This window comes from Rhea pennata, chromosome 2 (assembly GCF_028389875.1).
Source record: "Rhea pennata isolate bPtePen1 chromosome 2, bPtePen1.pri, whole genome shotgun sequence".
Taxonomy (NCBI): domain Eukaryota; kingdom Metazoa; phylum Chordata; class Aves; order Rheiformes; family Rheidae; genus Rhea; species Rhea pennata.
In genome coordinates this window covers 68,908,951-68,928,676 of record NC_084664.1, presented here as the reverse complement: position 1 = coordinate 68,928,676, position 19,726 = coordinate 68,908,951, and the positions used below count along the sequence as shown (strand labels likewise).

Below are 19,726 nucleotides of genomic sequence, written 5' to 3'. Positions count from 1 at the left end.
GGATCATCCATATCAGGCAGTGTAGCATTCAGCATTTGTAGGATATTTTAACATGCCTTTTCCATGCACCCGTACCTTTCTGGATTTAGTTTACTTTTTCCTTTTGTTTCTTTCCCTTTGTGTTTTTTGCAAAGGAGACTCTATTCCTCCAGAATTGCTACACGGCATAGCCATGTATGATCTTAAGTAGCTTATAAATAATACTTTTCCTTTTTTAACATATTTAGTACTTTTGAGGTTGAGTATCTATTAATAAGTGCACTTCCTGAGTATCAGTCTCTCTCAGCCAAGAAACGCTCAGAAAAGAAACCCTTATCAGTAGATGTAGTAATAAGAAAGGTGCGTGTCTCACTACTATGTGAAAATTCTCTAAGTTTGACAGTTAATTGGTGGATTAAAGAACTGGCTGATGTAGTTTACATTGACCCTACTTAACAGAAATAAGCAGTTACTGTGTGAGAGGTGAACTAGATCAAAGTGGCTACAGTAAAGAGTAGAATTAAATATGGATTTTTCATCAAGGCAAAAATGACTCTGGAATGCCTCAGGTGGTTGTAACAATCTTGCCATTAATCTGTATTAGCTTTATGGATTAAAAAAAGGTGGTAGTAAAAGGCAGTAAAACCTGTAGAGGAAAAAAGTGAAGCTCAGTTCAGAAGTGTTCAGAAAGACTTTATCAGACCAGGAAGGACTGCAAGTGGAGATATTACCTATGTTAGTGAAGAATATTGTCAGCTATATTGGAAAGCCTGGCAGATGAGTAACTCATATATGGAGCATTTTGTAGTTTATGCGTTTTTTAATTTGTGCACTGAATTTTTAAATGCTTCTTCCCAAATGAGGTGTCTTTCTGTCAACTTCAGTATGGCAAATGCAGTGCCATTGCAGTACTGAGATTTTCTTGGAGTGTCATAGTTGCTTTTGTTGCCCCACAGCCTCAGATTCAAAGTGAAGCAAAAAAGAGTAGTTAATTGTATGATATATAGTAATCCTTGAGTATTTTTTTTCTTCTGCTTTTCCTGTATCATACATTAAAAGTTGTTTTCTTGGAGTTCATTTTAACTCCACATATTCTGTTTTATCCTTTGCATAGAGCTTATACTACCTAACTGTAACAATGTACTTTGAAACTATTATCTAATGCATAATTTTAGTATTATTTCCTGAAGGTAATAGTTGTTCTGCTCAGATGATTATTGATTTGCTAATGTGTTGCTGCAATAATAGCATAAATAATACTATAATTAAACATTAATGATAAAATTAACATAATTAAACATTAATGACAAAAAAGTAAATTTAAAACCTTTGTTATTCACTTCTATCGAGAAATTAAGGAATATGAAAATCTCTATATTGCCTTCCCCCCAACACTTTTGTGTTCTTATAGTTTCTTGTAGAATCAAAATAAATGCACTGCAATGGGTATATAGAGTGTGCGTTTTTATGTGAACTTTCTCTTACAGGCTCTTTCTCTTCTTTATCTTTTGAGTAGAGCATAATTATAACAGGATTTCTTGCTATACAAAATGGAACAGTGAAGATTCTGCTCAGATTTCATGGGTTATCTCACTATGTTTCTTTGGCTTATTTAAGGGCGTTGGGCGTTTCGGTGACGGACTATACATTTGAAGATTGTCAGCTAGCTTTGGCTGAAGGACAACTTCGTCTACCTTCAGACACATGCCTTTTAGAATTTGCAAAGCTCGTGAGAAGCCTTGGGTGAGCATATGCAATATTCATATATAAGATGCATCTGTACTATGTAACTGAGTTTATATTTTTTTTCCTCATATAACAATACTGCTCTTATGCAAATGGAATGCTGTCATGTTACAATTGGGGAAGCACTAATAAAGTTAAGGCAGTACTGTACTAGAGACAAATATCCCATGCCCAGCTTCAGATATAAAGAGAATTTACTTGGACTAGTAGAAGAAAAACAGCCATATGTCACTTTTTTTCCTCATTGTTTTTCCTCATCTTTTAGTGGGAAATCAAGTCATCTCTTTAAGGAGTAAGGAAAGTGAGGGGGAATTTCTTCACTGTGAGAGTAATGGAGCACTGGAACAGGTTGCCCAGAGAGGTTGTGGAGTCTCCTTCTCCGGAGATATTCAAGGCTCGCCTGGATGCAACCCTGTCTAACACATTCTAGGTGACCCTGCTGAGCGGGGAGGTTGGACTAGATGATCTCCAGAGGTCCCTTCCAACCTTACTGATTCTATGATTCTGTGAAAGGGATGGAGATTCTCTTCTGGCTATCTGAACAGGAAACCTATGTAATTATTCACTCCTACATACTTGAGAGGTCTCCAAGCTTTATGCCCTGATTGGGAAGCTGTCTTATGTCTAAGTAAGGGCTCTGGTTCTTTTCTGGCCTTAACATGAGAAGAGAAACACATGTCTGGGAAGCAATTTTCCCACATTGTAAGAGAAATGCAGTTTTTTTCCACTTCCAGGTAGCACCCTTATATCCTAATGAGTAGAGTAGGTTGTAAAATTAATTTTGTTATAGTCTGACAACTTAGCAATGTGTCTTTGAAGAATTCATTCCGAAATGAAAGTGTAAGTAGAAGATATCTCCTAAAGAGGGCCAGGGATGCTGTGGGACTCTTAATATTTGATGGTCAATTGTCCTTCCCTCTAACATCTGTGAAGGGAGGACAGTGCTGCCTTAATACACTCCTGTGACTAGGTTAATGCCATAATAGCGAAGGCGAGGGGGGAGGAACCCTTTTTCAGAAAGTACAAAGAAATGGTTTACCTTTTGAGTTGGTTATTGTTAGATATGCTTTCTAATGATATGGAAGCATTGTTTAAGCAGTGTGGCTCATCTCTCCTCTCTTCTGGCATCAGTTTCATCTGGTTTTGCCTTTCAGAAAAGCTTCAGCAGTGAAAGAATTCACATAAACAAGCCACTGAGCTTGCTGCTGTTTTCCAGCTGTCTTGTGTTTCTCTTCTCACCCTGTCAAACAGCTAAAACTAATCTTATAATTTCAGCCTTTTAACTGCTTATGTATATAAACATCCTTTCCTCTTCATTTTTTTGGTCTCTTCACCTGAAGCTATAGCACATAGTTTCATTTTTTCCATTCCACATTTTAACTATTTCCTATCACTAATTTTTCTTTCATCTTCCTGCTTGTGCACATCAGTAGATCTTTCTCTTCTTTATTTAATAATAAAGAATGTAGGATAAAGGAAGGAGTGACAAGCAATATATTTATTGTAAGGACTTTGTCTGAAAAGACTGCTGGTAGGATAAGAGAGACTTCTAAGGGGAGTCAGGAAGATTCTTTGCTTTGTTCCAAAGACTGTGAATTTAACTGTACTCAACAACAGAAAAACAACAGCAAAAAAAACCCACCATCAGCATCAAGAAACCCTCTTACGGTGCAGGTGATAATCCTGGGATTGAGTTTAATCTTCTTGTAAATTGAGCAGATGGAGAAGCCAGACAGCTATTCTCTCGAAGTATGCTTTTCTAGATTGTTTTGTCAAAGGCCTCTAAAACAATTATGTGCATTTGTGTGAGTGAGGTTCCCCACACTCCAGAAGTTCTGTCTGGTTTGAGCAGTTGTACGTTTGGCGAAATATCCAGTCTTGATCTGAATATTTGCCAGTAAGAAGACTATTACCATGGTTATTTTTCTGATGCAATTTGATGGAGTTTGCAATAAGACTGAATCCCCATCAAGCATACAATAGAGATGCAGTCATTTTGCTGTTTATTCAAAGGTTTTGAGGCCAAGGAAGCATTGTGATCATTCAGCTGCATCTCTGAATTTTTTTCAGTGATTTTTGTATCCAGTTCTAATACTTGTCTTTGAGCAAGAACATGCTTCCTAGAAGCATTCAGTTTTAAATTCAAGATTTTTTCAAGTAAGGCAAATCCTTTTTTTTTTTTATTAATTGTTTTAAATCATGTTATACCTCTGCTGCACAGCAGAGTTGTTTCCGTTCATGTGATGTATCTGCAGGACTCATCAACCCTCTCTGTAAAATCTGCTCAGTCTGTTCCAGTTAGCTGGATGGGAGCCAACCTCAGTCTAGAAGCCATGTAGCAACAGTAGTGTGGTCCCAAGATTTGTCTAATGGGCCCCTAAGAGTATTAGTTCAAGCTTTGTGCTAACACAGCTGTACTGTTTCTAGGTCACAGCTGGCTGAAATTCAGCTGCCTTGTACTCAACTCTATAGTGGAAAGACTGTTCTATTGATGAGATCACATAGTCTGACCTTCTTAAATTGTGTTCCTTATTTCTCAAGTAATTAAACTTCTGTCAAACACAATAATGTATGTTTGACTAATGAACAGTTTCCTAAACTGTATGCAGTCTTTGAAGGTTTCAGAAATGATAAATCCTCTGTTTTATTTAATGACTTATTCTCATAATTAAATGGCCCACTATTTAAAGTGATTGCCTATTTGTACTTCGCATATATATTATGTTCCAGACGCTGAAGCTTGTTAAGGTTTTCTGACTGCTTAAAGAGCTCCTTGGATATTTTCTCACTGAGAACGTTTCAGTACGTTTAATTAAAGCACCTCTCCAGCTTTGTATGAGATGAATTTGTTTGAGCTGCTTAAGAGTCTCCTTGCAGGCAACTACTGTGAAGTTCTGATTTGATTTGTCCCTATAGCTGCAAATTTCTGTTGATTCCAATTCCTGCACTCACTTGGCCCAAGAACTGTGGTGACTCTCTAGCATTAATTTTTGTTTTACTTTCTTACAGAAACCCAACTTATCAGCCATCAGTGTCTTCTCAGAGAATGCTTGATTTTTCATTCAAATAATTTTATAATTCTTTAGTTAAGATTAGTCTCTGTTGTAATTTTTTTGTCTTCTGAAAAATTAGATACTATCCTTAAAGTCAAACACAGCACATACTGTAACCCTGCAACCCTTAGTAGAACACTTCTACCCATCAATGTCTTATTTCTGTCATTTTACCTTCTACTTATGTTTTTTGCTTACATTTGATTTCCCTAAAGGACATGCATCTTTTAATTACTATGTTTTGACTGCCTTTAGACAAATATTATAAAAATCAGTCTTAGTGTAGTCTGAAATTTTTCTCAAGTAATTTTAATGACAGACCTTTTGCATTGTTTAAAAATATACTGGTAGCCTCATCTGGTAGCCAGATTAAGGATAATCTATTTGCTTAGCCTTTGTTTGATACTTTTTTTTTTCTCCTCTCTCTGATCTCTTCCAGTATTATTTTTGCCTTCTCTCTGCCCCTCAATTTGATGGCATCTAGTACTGCATTATTTACTTGATTACTACATTTTTCTTGTGGGTGTGTGTGGGTGTGTGTCTTAATACTTGGTTATAGTTTGGGATTTCTAGCAAGGATCAGTTTCCTTTTTGTTTTAGTCATCTTTGTTTTCTACTCCTTGATTTTTATTAGAATTTTCATTTTTCATTTTCTTAAATGCCAGACAGCACTAATACCTGTAGTTCAGAACGTCATGTTTTCTCCTCTGATACAACAGTTAGCTTCCACTTTATGCATCAAAAAGCAATATATAAAGTACAGCAGGACATAATACGGTGTTGTAATACAAGTGTGTGTTCTGTTATTGATATGCATACAGCATTGGATCCTTTGGTTTGAAGGATTTTGACCAGTTGTGATGCATTTGCTATACAGACTCTGAGGTTCTTTGCTCTTCTGACTGAAGGCGTGATAGCTGTGCTTCTTTTAAATGGTTTGGTTTATATCACGTCTCTTTCAGGTCAGACTGCAAAAAAAGTTTGCTCTTTCTCTCTAGATGTATTAGTTTTCACAGTAGACTCATTCTAGCTTAGTTCAGTAATTTTTAACAATGGGCAGTGATTTCTTTAAGAATTCTTTCGGCATCCGTAGCTTTCCTGGACTCAAGTATTGCTGCTCTCTTGGACCCACATGATGAGTACTGGAGACATCTGTGGCACTGAACAATTATCTGTCCCCAGAAGAACATTCTTCAACCTTAGAAAACCTACAAGGTTTATCTCCTTATGCACTCCTTGGCCCTGCTGAAATTCAGTGATAGTAAACCTACTTATTTTAGAATCCAAATCAGTTCTGATCCTTTAATTAGTTCTGATTCAAATTAGTTCTGATCCTTAGTACTGAGATGCGAATGAACTAAATGAAGTAGTACTTCCGTTTTGACCATCACTCTAGAATATTATTCCAACCAGTTGGCCACAGGGCTTCTACTTGGCTATGCCCATATATTTGTATGGTGGCTCATAAGAGCCACAGACAGGAGATAATTACTTCACAGACTTTGTACCCTTCTGCTCTTGATCAACAGTCCATACCATCCAGACCACCATGCAAATTTCTACTGTCTTTCTGCCTGAAGCTGTGGTCCAGACTGTACATAGAGCTTTGTGTTCCTGTTTTGCAAGTGTTTAGTGTTCAGTCTCCATTACAGGAAAAAGTCATGTGGAAGAACATCAGCAGACAAACACAAAAATATTTGCCTTTTTCATCTTAAGGCATATTTCTATGTGAGTTTGCAAATTACTATAGTTAAGTTTAAGATCCAGCTGTTCACATGTGACTTTCAGCTCTGTGAGATACTAAGAGTTTTGTGCTGGCAGGTGCCCAACATACAAGAAAGGAGTATGTTTTCAAATGGTCAAATGCAGCTAAAACCAGCTAAAACATCTCACTTGCTCATAACTGTGATAGTAATGCAGAAAGTATCCTACCTTTGGGAATCTGGTTTTCCTTGTGAAGTCTGCTGTAAGGGACTTAATATTCATTGCGGAAAATGCATCCTGTCTGTCTTCAGGGACTTGGGAATAACTTTCATGCCAAAGTGCTCAGCTAAAAAGAACAGAAAAATGAAGCAAAATGCCACAACAGCAAATAAAGCTTTATCCTGCAAAGCCTAGGTCCTGTTCTGCTAGAGATCATTGAAGCTGTTAGGCAAACAAATATGATCTCATGAGCAAAGGCATTCACTATTGGTTTTCCAGCCTTTTATTCATTTGGAATAAAACCCACAATTTTAAAGGAATTGAGAGAATCAAACCATTTCACATTAATTCAGCACTTGTCTCAGAACAAGAAACTTGTGGGATTTGGAACACAGCTTCAGAACACTTTAGCACAGTAGGTTATGGTCCTCCACAGAGCAATTTCTTTCTGATTCTGGAAGAGGCAAAGGGAAGTGAACACACTTTGGATTGCCAGGAAGTACAATGCATTCATATTGAAGTTGAAGCTAAAAATATTTACCTCACTAATCTACATACTCTTTGGGGGATTAGCTCACTTTGTTTTTGTATATTTATAATTCCAAACTACAAGTTGTGCCTAAGATTTGTGATGAGCCACACCTACTTTCTTATATAAGGTTTTATTCTTCCAATTTTTATCTGTTCAAATTAGTTATTTTCCAGTGGAGAGGAAATCCCATCAAGTCACAAATGCTATTCATGAAATGAATACTCACACTGTTCCAGAAGGTGAATTTTGAATCATTTCATTCCAAACCAGATCTTTCTGATTCATAGAGACAGATGTTAAATTGTATATTCTGTGTCAGTGATGGCTTATCTGAAGAGAAGATTCAGAAGCCAGCTGTCCTTAACCTACAGTTAGAATTCATTTCTGTTACTACAGTGGGGATGTATATTCACTGATTAGGATTAGTCAACTGTTATTATGTAATGCCACATGCTAGAAGCAGAGTTGTATATGCATCTCAAATTCTCTACAGATTCCTTTGTCACTGTTCCTGCTACTCTATCGGACCAAGGAAAATGAATGCCTGCAGAGGAGTTATCCTGCTCTTGTTATGTTGTCAAGGACTAAAACAGACAATAGATGTCTCACTGTCAGTTTGGAGAACACACATGAGTGTTTTTTAGGGAAGATAGGACTCTGAAACAACAGGTGCATGTTCAGGTCTTATAATTTGGAAATACAGGTCATGGAGTTGCTTAGTATGTTGCAAAATAATATTGTATATATATATTTTTTTTTGCTGCTTTCATCTTCATACTGAATAGTTTGGGTGCCTACATTACCTTAAATCAGTTTAGAGCAAATATGCAGATTAAAATTTGGTGGATGCCATAGTGGGGAGAGAACTCATTTTCCCCGCAAACCTGCAGCACAGCAAATATTTAATATATTAAAATTATTTTTGTGCAGCAAAAAGGAAAAAGCTTGACTTAGCAAGAAATAAACCTGTTCAGCATATCTCCATTAATGAAAAACTGTTTATACACCAATCCTGAGATCAAAATCTGATTTTGCAGTCAGAATTAGTAGGGAAATTTATGCAGCTGTACTTACTACTAAAGCAGTGTTTGAGTAGTCCCCTAACAATGTCCAACACTGGACAGAATGTGAAAAGCTAGGACTAACAAACAGGATTAACAGTATAATCACTATTACGTCATCCCTGACTACTTTTAGGCAAAGTGCATCAGGTCTTTCCTGTTCAGTGCCATTAGTAAATTTGGAATCAGTAATTGGTTTATGTTACTGTCCTACAATAAGGCCATATTCAGGTGACCTCAATCCCACCTAGTTGCCTTTACCTACTATTCCCTATTAACTATTTCTAGACTGATATGTTTCTTGTACACTTTGAACTTCTTATACATGTGGCTTACAATCAAAGTGGAACAAAGCATATTAGTTTATGACCAGGGTTCCTAAGTCCTTGTAACAATTTCTAACATAGTTCAGTAACTAGTAGAAACCTTAAAAATATCAGAGTCCATTTTTTTATTATAAAAAAATTATAAAAAATTATAAAATAATTCTGATCTTGAATCTGCAGTGTTTTACCCCGTTATCATTCATTGTTTCATTCAGTGCACTGATACTTCTATTTTAAAACTAGGTTTATTTTTGAATGTGCAAAAATAATATGTTTTCTAGGCTGAAACCAGAAAACCTTGAAGGAGATCTTGACAAATATGCTGAACGTGCCATGAAAATGAAAAAAGAAAAGGTTGATCTTAAAGCATTTTCAGCATACTTGGAATTTCCAATTTCTTCCACATTAGAAAGTATGTTTGCTCTTTTTGATGAGGTAAGAAACAATACCATGTTTAAAATTTGTATCACTTGTGATAAACTCTGCTTTAACCTAATTTTGTTCCTATTGAATTCACTGAGATCTGATTTGAGCCAGTGCTAAGTGCTTTTGAGAATATCACTATAGTATTTACCTGCTGGACTTCACTTTGAGCAAAATAAGACTACATTTGATTGATGGCACTGCCAACTAAATAAAGTAGTCATTCAGGTAGAAGATAAAAGGAGTATCAGTTGGACATAACTGATACTTTTTTCAGATGTAATATATGAGAAGGAAAAAAGATTGGTTCGGGCCAAGCCTGTATTGCAACGGGATGCAATGTCTATTGGTCAGTGTTTCCCTTACCTTGTAAATAAATCATTTGTTCTTCCAGGAATGCCTGAAATGTTGAAGGATCCAGAAGCTTGGCAAACGAGTTAGTTTTTCATTCCTTTGGCAATCAGCTAAGATGGGAAATGACCACTATCTTTGTCTGGATGAGATGTTGCTAAACCAGGAGATTAGATTATGCCCACAATGTTCTCCTCTAGGCTAGAGAGCAGGTGTCATGTATTCAGGGCTTCATTTAAGCTAGTTTTGTTTGCAGGTTCTCTAATTTTAATTTTGACCTGGTAGTTTGGATGTCTTAATGTAAAGCCTTAAAAATAAAAGTGTAAGGTGGTAATAGTAGTAGTGTCTCACAGGAATCTTAAGACTATGATTTCTAGGTTGAAAAGAGTCTACAGAGGTTTACCACCTGAATTCTTGCACCAAAGTAATTCACATTTGGACCTTTATTGCAACCATATGTGTAAAGCTCTCTCTGAATATTCTACATCTCTGGCAGCTGTTAAGTATTTATAAAAATTCTGAGATGAATTGCGGTGTTTTGAGGTGAGATTTTTCTTTGCAGAATGAATGTGGCATAATTGACATACGTGAATTTGTCATTGCTCTGTCAGTTGTCTGTAAACCATCCAAAACTCTGGAAACAATTCAACTGGCGTTTCAGGTAAGCAGTATTTTCTTCCTCTAAATAGTTTACATACTTTGTTTTTAGAAATGGTGCTATCAGATTCACAGAATCTTGTTTCACTTGCTCTTTTTATATGTACTTGCATTTAAAAAAAATACATTAATGCAAAATTGGAATTGGAGGGGGGATCCACATTCAGAGGGAATGAAGCACAGGTTTGGACTTCGGCCATGTAAAACAATGGGAGTTTGGAAGGTGCATTGATCTCTGTGGAGCTCAACTAGAATCTTCACCAGCACACTGACTTTCTCAACTGCAGTCCTTTATGTTGATTGCTCCAGACCAAATGCTCATGAGTTGTGCTTATTGCTGTTTATAATCTGTTTCTGTTGAATGTCTTTTCTCCAGGTTAATAATGTTTTTCAAAACATTCATTTTTATATGCTCATAGAAACATTTTTTTTCTCCTTTCATTTCCTTGGTAAGGTTCTGTAGTCTTACTGCATTTCTGTGGTATTCCTGCAGTTCGGAAGAAAATTCTTTGCCCAGACTTCCAGAAGCACTCTTGATCATTGTCTAGCCCCAGTATTTTGTTGGAGCATCAGCACAGATGGCTAGTGCAGGCTCTTTGGGAAATTGGCAGCACCAACACTGAACATTTGCTATTCCAGTGGATTTGTCTGACACCTTAATTTGTAACTTTTAACTCATTTCTTTAATACTGCTATTTCAACATATTTTGTATCAGTCTTTTCCCTTTCCCTTAAACTTGCAATGTCTTGTGCCTCCAGTGTTGTTGAGACTGGAGAGAGCTTGATGTTGTCATCACTAATGAATGAATGGGGTTGAGAGCATTCCCTTGCATAATACTACATGATAGCCTTATATTCCGAGTGTAGCTGTTCTCAGGTTCTTCAGCATACTTGTTTTTTGTTGCTTTTTTTTCCCCTTCTTATCTACGTTTTCCTAAAGAAGTGAGTCTCCTGTGAATGTTTAGTGTTTGCATCTACCATTCTCACCCTTTGGCAAACAAATTTGACTAAGGAGAAAGTGACAAAGACATTCAGTTCCTACAATTTTTGTGAAAATCAGCAGCAATTAGAGGGTAAACTTATTACTGTTTATTCTAAGGGGAAAAGCAGAGAGGTCTTTGCCCTTACTTAATGGGGAAGCATGGGGAAATGGTCACATGCTGTCTGGAAAGCACTGTATGTTCACTGTAAAATGAACACAGCTAAAGTTGAATGTAAGTTTTGGGCAGTATTTCAAATAAATTTGGCTATGATGATGCAAAATGTCCATCAAAATACCCTTACCATTTAAGAGAAAGATAAGATCTCAGACTAATATTTATTTTGGAAGCACCTAATTTAAAATTAAGAACCATTTCCTGCAAGATTTGTTGGTTTTCAGTATCTGCTGTAATCTTGGGAACTCACAATGCATAAACTGAGTTCCCAGGTTAATTGTAGAACAGACGGAACTATAAAATTGCAAAGACAACATGCATTAAGATGGGGAAGCATTCAGCAAGACAGAGAGGGCATGGCTTATGGTTTATCTGGCTAGTGATGATCAGGATAAAAAAAGGTCTTGAGCTCAGGAAATTTTGCTGATAGTATTTTAGGAAAAAGAAAAAAGGAAAATAAAACCTGTGAAGTGATTTTGTGTGTATTAAAAAATATATATATATAAAAATATTCACACACATGAAACTAGATATATTTTTTTTAAATCTTTTCTACCTTCCCCTCTCCCTCCCTTTTCCAGAATCACATATATTAAAATCTTCCACACAGCTTGTTGGGAGGTATTGAAAGATTTGGCAGGTTCATGAATGTGTGACTTTGAATAGTTGCTGTTTTGAACCACATGATACTTTTTGCAAAGCATCTGGTAATTTGCTTTTAGGGATAAAGTGCAGCATGTCACATAATTGAACAATTGCTCAAAATTGAAGTTTTTCAGTATGTTGTTACACAACTTAAAATAAAGATTACTGCACCACCAGATTTCCGGTGGGCAATTAAGTCGTAAAAGAAAGAATTATGATAATAAATTCTAAGAGCAGCACTCTAGTGTAAGTGCCAGACATCCTTCCTTTCTAATTGCTAGGCAAATGAAAGGGTGTTTTGAATCCTGCCAGTGTGATGTTTGTGAACCTTTCCATCAAATATCACCTTCTGACTACCTGATCTGTGAAAACACAGAAGGTTTTATTAAATCAATATCTTGTCCTTCCACTTACTCTTGTAAAACAGAATGTAAGTTAGGTGCTAAAGTAGAAAACATGAGTCCTGTTTTGGTCATGAACTGTTGTTTTCCATGGAACTTTAATGTTCTTGATTCCATTGAGGTGTGCTCTTACGGCAGCAGCTTTTGCTGTGAAAATACTTCCTTACATGCCTGTTTTGTTCAGCCTCATCAAATTTCAACTTTGCAATGATTTATCTTGTTGTGTTGTTTCATAGCTATACCAGTCAGAAAATGGAACTATACTAAAAGAGGATTTAGCTCATATTCTGAAGACTGCCATGGGTGTGTCACAGATCAATGTAACACACCTTTTTAGAGCTGTAGATGAAGAAGAAAAGGGGGAGATTACATATGGTGAGTATTTCAGGGGGACCTGAAATGTGACAAATGTAAAGGTTGTCTAAATTTATGCAGATTTACAAACAAGTTGTAATTTTTAGATTTACCTTTTTGTCTTGTTTGTCTTGTTTTGTAATTATAAAAGCACTGCAGACAGTAAATGTAGATTAAAAAATTGAACTTCATCTGTAATACTTAATGTCATGTTTATATACTTTCAGGGTTTTGCACTTTTGTATTAAATCAGGTAATACCCAGATTAGCTCTTTTAACATATTCTGTTTGTGACTTCTTCGTGTATCTTTGAGAAAGCAGTCTCAGCACATCCTGTTATTTTCTGTTATATCTATTCCTCATTATTTCTGTCCTCCCAGAATACATTGAGATATAAGATTTCCTACTCCTAAAGTAATTTCTCAGCCTGTTTGAAAATAAGTTATGGGGGAAGGGATTGGAGGTAGGAATATGGGGGGGGGGGAGGAATTTTGAACTAGCTGCTCTATATATAGTCTATAATGCAGGTGATTTGGAGGCAAGAAAATTGCATTCAGAAAATGGTGAGATTTGGTGAATAAGGTATGGCACTAGAAATCAAAGCTCTAATTTCAGTTGTATCATTTTTAAGTATTAATATTATTAAGAATAGTAGTAAGATTAAAAAGTAGCAGTAGTTGTCTAAAGCAGCCTAACCTGCAGGCACACCTATATTCAGAAGTTTTTGATAGCCAACATATCACATATCTAACAGAAGTGCTTATGATTTGCCCCTGCTCTAATAGTTCTTCAGGATTATCAGCATGTATTTAATTTGTAGAAATGCTACAAATTAAAACATTAGTATTAGAAAACTGCAATTTCTACACTGGTAATTCCCACATTATTAAATCCATGTGTAGTGCTTCAACTACAGCACCATTTTACTCACTTCTAGAATGAGTCTGATTACTACTGACTCCCCCCCCCTTTTTTTTCTAACTGTTGCCTTTTTGCTGCCATCATTCCTGCTGTATTTCGCCTTTCTTCATATATCTTGCCTGCCAAATCCCCAGCATTATCTCTGTCCCTCCTCTTATGACTGCTCTTTTGCTGACTACCTTTGTTACTCCTTGTTTTCTCCCAACCCATTTGTAGTCATTCTTTTCCCCCCTCCCTCTGTTGCCAGCTTCAAAAATGCAAGCACTGAACTTAAGCTGGTGAGCCCAGCAGAACTCTTAATGTTAGCATATCTCATTATTTGAAAATTGCTAAATTTGAAATAGTATACAAGCAAACTCAAACCGATTCACGTGGTAGCCAGTATAAATTATTCAATAACCCATCTTTAATAATACCCAGTTGCGTTTAAATTTGCACTTTCCCCTAAGTGACTGTGGGATGTTTCGAAAAGAGGAAATGCTGGCCCATTCAGCTACAACAGTGGCCACTGAAATGTCTTGCTGCTATTTCCACGTCTTTCTTTCTGCATTCACCAGTCATCTCTTAGGAGGTTATACAAAGAGGGGTGGTGTTTGCATTGCGTCTTTGAAATTTTGCTTGGATCTTTTTCTGAGAAGTACTCATTTTATAAAGAATACAAACATTGTAAAAACATTTTTAGCAACTTACCTGAATGTTGAATCATAGTAAGGACAAGTGTCCCATTTTATTGTGGTAGAGAATTGGAAGATGAGGGTAGACTTTAGAAACTGCATTTGTGATTCCTCAGTGTTTCAGTTTATCATAAATATTTGGGGCCTTGCCTTGCCAAGAATGTGTGTAACTTTCCATGCATTCAATTTGTTGCAAAGCTGAGAAAGGAAAGGCAGAAGACTTGAAAATTACAGTTTTTATGATGGCACTGTCCAACAAAATTCTGGAAAATAAAAGCTATGTCTCTATCCAGTGAAAGAGCACTGAAATAACTCTGGATCACACAGCAGGGAAGACTGCTCACAAGCCTGCTACTCCCTTTCTACTCCAAATTCCAGCACCTTAGAATACCAAATACTCAGGCTTATGATCTTTGAGAACAAAAAAATACAAATTATCCAACCATCAAGCCTAAATCATAGTACAAGACCTTGAATCCAGAGATCTCATCCTGAAGTAAAAGCTCAGGTTGCAGGTAAACAAAATAGCCAAAGCAAAATTAAGATTATGTAACTAGTTTAATAAAGCTGGATCTGAATTGTTTGAAGTTTGGATTTTTGGCAGTCCGCTATTAGCTTAAATGCTTAGATGCACCTTGTTTCCAAAGCTGATAATCTATAATCTAGAGGGACAAAAATTTTCCATCTTCAGATGATTCTGGAGAATTTGAAAACATGCCTATACCTTCCTACAGTTATGCTGCAGGTATGCATCATAAGTTCTCAGAAACTCTGCCCTTCATAGATAAACTGTGTTAAGTGCTTTAAGATCCTGACTTGCTTGCTAAGAACAAGGATGGGAGTGAGGCAGTGTTATGAATATCTGCACAGATACATGCTTAGAAGGAAGAATTATTAGAAAATAGAGTTCTTTAACATTTTAAAGAACTGAATTATTATCTGAACTGTATTCACCACCTATCTATTCTGTTTGTCTTGGAGATCCTGCATATGAAAGTGATTGTATAGCTGAAGGGGGAAAAAAATGGAGGAGATTCATGAATTTGAGCTTTTACCAGGATAATCAGTTAGTGAGAGTATGCAAGAATTTCATGCAGGTACTGGGAATGCAAGAAGAAAACATCTGATTTGAAGTTCCTGAAGAACATACACAGACTTAATGCAAAAGTGTAGACAGCAATTCTGAAAAGAATTCTACTTTGGTCCTTTGTTACCCTTTTTGCCTTTTCCCCTTGGTGAAGGGTGGAAAGCAAAATGATTTTCTCCAAGCAAATGAGAAAGATGATCTCTCTTTTTCTCAAGTCTAATGCTTCATAGTTGTCTTAAGCTTGAGTGCCAAGAGGAGAACTCGAATTCAAAGCGTTACTGGAACAGCTTTTCTTTGTAAATCATCTTGTCCCATGTTTCTGAGGATAAGGCAAATCCCAGCAGTCTTTCTATGGGCTCTGCTCTGAAGCATTTTGATAAAAGATTATTCCTTTATATCTTTAGGACTTGTTTCAGCAAGACCCAAAATGCCTACTTAGATCTCTCAGAAACATTATCCTGTTCAGTTCAGTCCTCCTTAATCCGAGTTTTTCATTTGGATCCAGTACTGAAAATATATTCAAAGATGGTGACAAAATTGTTAGGGTGCAGGTTAGCATAGATATTGTCATATTTGTGTGAAAACCACTTTAAAGGATTTTATGCATTTGTTTTCTGAAAAGATACAATTGTCTTTTGAAGAATTACTTAGAATGGCATCTACAGTAAATTTTCTAGCCTTTCCCATGCAAAAAGGCTTCTGCCTAGTATGATTATAAGAGCATCTTTGCTGTTGGTTGAATTTTTATACAGAGTTCAGTTGGGCTAAATTCTCAGCCTAGAAAGACTATTTTTTTTCATGGTCATTAATATAATAAATATCATTTTGTGTGTTAAGAGGAGTAGATTCCTGGGACTAGCTTAAAACTTCCCTGTGAAAAAAGGAAATGTTTTCATATTCCTGCTGCAGGCTAGACCCAAGGGAGGCTGATAGATCATTGCTGCTCTTTTTTCCTGCAGTATCATAGTGTTCTCAGTCATATTAGTTGAATATACTCAAGTGTTTTGATTATGATGAATTAGCTTGCACTCAAGTGTTTCAATATTATTAATATAACATTATTAATACACTATTATTGTAACTACCACCACTTAAAATAATTGTTCTACAGTTCCTTCTTGGAAATGATCAGAGTATTGGACTCTTTGCTATGAGATTTAAAAAAATTTGAACTTGATTAAAAATACTGTCAAATGAAAAATTTATGTACATTTTACAACATATTTAAGATATTCTTGTTTTCACTGAGGGATTGGTATCATTTATGAGATACATCAACCTGTGCTGCTTATTTAAGCCCTTGGAGACTTCACAGACAGGAGGACATTTTTAAGAATAAAACAGTATTAAAAGTATAGGTTTTTCAACACGTGATAAAGGATTGTGGGATATTAGGGCCTGAATATCATCAGCTTTCACTGAAGTTACAGGGTCCAAAATAATTTTGATCTATATTAACTTGTTGATAGAAGTTTTTCAGTTTTTCTCCTGTTTGCACAAAGGTGAAGATTTCATTGCATTCTCCCCATCCACCCCTCTGCACAAATTTAGAGGCATTGTTGAACTACACCTTCCATGCCCTGTGAGCCAAAACACATTCCCCTGTGCTTTGCAATGCTGAGAGAAATACACTGTCCCAAAGAGCAAAGGACAGAGGGGAGAGGAGGCTGTGGCAGTTCCCTTCTTCCTACATCTAGTTGTACCAGAAGGAACTGAGCTTCCCTCATCTGAAGTTCTGAAGTTACTTCAGCAGTAATTTGCTCTGCACTCTGGGGAACTTGCCTGGTCATAAACTCTTTTAAGATAATAGAGTGAATTTGAGTGGGCTGTATGTGATATGCTATAGATGACAGAGTTAATGATAATGTACACATCCAGCTTTTTGCAGTGTCAGTTTACATTATAAAAATAGCTTCTTATGACTTGGATCCTGTACAGGATCTTGATGTTTAAATCATGTCTGAGTAAACAGCCATATGGACAGACTGTGACAAGACTGCAGTGCCTCATTCTAACACAAAAATGTAACTTTTTGCTGTTAGGAATTCCCCCCATCCCCAACAGCTAATCTTGTTCCCTATTTTGTTTTATTAACATACAACACTAAAATCAGTTTTTCATAATATGAGCCATGATGTATAAAATTTTTAAAGTGTTTTAATGGAATAAGCAAGCAAATGAATTAACTTCTCACAATATCAATCTTTAAAATATTGGGAGCTTTGAAAGGGTGAAATCTTTAAAGAGGAAGGCAGTAATGACAGCCAGCCTTGAAGAGAGGTTGACGAGAATTGTCAGTGGAGAGTATTGCAGGGTATGTTTGCAAAAGACTTCCTAGATTTTTAAGAAATGGCTCCTATAGTTGTTCACTGTTGTTCCTCAGCTGGAGGGCTTCAGTCAGTGCTCCCTGTGTGATTTTTAAGCAAATCTGAGTATGTTTACCCCTTCTTGCACAAGCTAAGCTGACTAACTTTTCTTTGAAAGGCTTTGAAGAGTGGTTAGATGACCTTTTGCAGCGTCTGAGTCGTGAGGGTGTGATAAACTTCTGTTGAAAAGTTGAAACAAGCTATGAGGCTAGCATTTTTTTTTCCAAAGTGATCCTGTCATTATACTCCATTTGTGTTTGAACTTAGCATTTCTTTGTTTCAAAGAGCTAATATATGTAAAAAAATCTTTTTAGATGACTTCTACAAATTTGCCGAATTGCATCCACACTTTGCAGAAGACTATCTGTATTCTGATCAGATGGGAGCTGAGAGTGGTTTGGAAACTTCATCTCTTCCTGCTCCTAATGGCATCTGTACTGACTTCAGCCCTGAAAATGCTGAAGATAAAAAGAAGCCCCTGCAGAAGAAACTGAACTAATATTACAACTGTTACCTTCCTCTCCTGGTGAGAGGATTGTTTTTTCTTGGGATTTTCATAAGTCACTTCAACTATACAGCAAATACCAGTTTTGTGTGTGAAAGTTCTCCCTTAATACCATTCTTTGATTCATATGTGCTATATTTATTAGTATGTTCCAGGTTACTTTGGGGAAGGTGTTTTTATTTTTCTTCAAAAAGTCTTTGAAAGGCAAGAATGTGAATGTGCTTCATTATTAATGTTCATATTTAAAAGGAAGTGACACACTTATTTATATTTCATTGGCTAGTTTCATGTACAGTGTCACACAAATTGTGCATGTATAAAGAAACTGTAGCTACTATGGTGTTAAGTGCACTTTGGTGATTAGTGTTTTCCCTAGTTACAGGGATGTTTTGGGGCCAAATTTTGCTGTCCATATCTGCATAGTCAGGCTTGTTGATTTCAGTGGGATTATTCTCTTGAACAAGGCAAGCACATTTTTGGCCATTTGTTTTGGTTTCAATGAACAGTTCCAAAACAATAATGCAAAAAAAAAAAAAAAAAAAAAAAAAAAAAAAAAAAGATAAGGATTACTTGCTTTTTATTTTTATTGTTGAGTGGCAAAATTGTTTCTCTTTCAATCCACTCCATGGTAGAATGAAAAGGAAAGCCTCTCTTTTTCTCCCTCCCTCATCCTCAATACTTTTTTTCTACTGTTATCTTCCAGATGCAATTAAACTTGATTTTTTTTCAAAACTGACATACCATGTGTTGTTTGCAAACACATGGCAAAACTGTTCTGTGCTTTTTTCTTAACTTGTTCAAATCATGTCTGCCTAGTATTTACATGGGAGACTTATCAACAATTATATTTAATCTAAACTTATCAGATTTCTTCTGTAGAAAGCCTATATACAGAGATAACTTAGCATGGAAGACGCTATAAAAATTTAGTTGTATCAGCACAAATTTGAAAAGGTTGCCGTTACTCCCAAAGCAAAGTGAGCAAAAAGTTGCAGGACATGCCAAAGGAATGCTAGTTAAAGCTCTATAGCAACATTAGATACACTGTGTATAACATAGATGTAACTTTATTTTAGAACTCTTTTAAAGAAATTTAAAAACATTTGTATTAGGAACATTTCTTACATCTTTCCTCTTGTAAAGCCAGATGCCTTAATTATCAATGATTAGCTCAGAGAAAAATTGAAACTGTTCCAAAAACAGGGAGCTCCACATATTGGAAAATGTGACAAAAGCCTCAGAGTAAGAAGTAGTACTGTCACAAAACAACTGTAAAGGCAAGTCTGCTTCCAAACACCACTACCAACAGTTTACTTTCAAATCATTTATGTGACTAACCCTGCAGGGGCCACATTAAAATGATGTTTTTGTGACTGGAAAGCTGCCATTGACATTTGGATCCTCCCCATGTTAGTATAACTTTAAAACTATACTTGAAAGGGAAGAATTTTAGCAGAAGGAAATTGTTTATACCAAATGTTTTTATTATTTTTTTTTTAAATAGCAGGAGATTTTTTTTGAAGCTCATTAGAGTATTGGAATGTGTCCTTAGAAATCCTTAGCTG

General features: G+C 36.1%; 1 protein-coding gene across 1 annotated transcript in view; it reads left to right on the top strand.

The window, feature by feature from the left end:
- Nucleotides 1–18,690, top strand: part of LPCAT1 (lysophosphatidylcholine acyltransferase 1) — a 60,111-nt gene extending 41,421 nt beyond the window's left edge. Inside the window, 5 exon segments of the mRNA XM_062568500.1 lie at nt 1,597–1,722; nt 8,902–9,055; nt 9,957–10,055; nt 12,491–12,629; nt 17,971–18,690. Of these exon segments, the coding sequence (XP_062424484.1) occupies nt 1,597–1,722; nt 8,902–9,055; nt 9,957–10,055; nt 12,491–12,629; nt 17,971–18,155 (703 nt within the window). The 3' untranslated portion in view covers nt 18,156–18,690.
- Nucleotides 18,691–19,726: the final 1,036 nt, after the last annotated feature.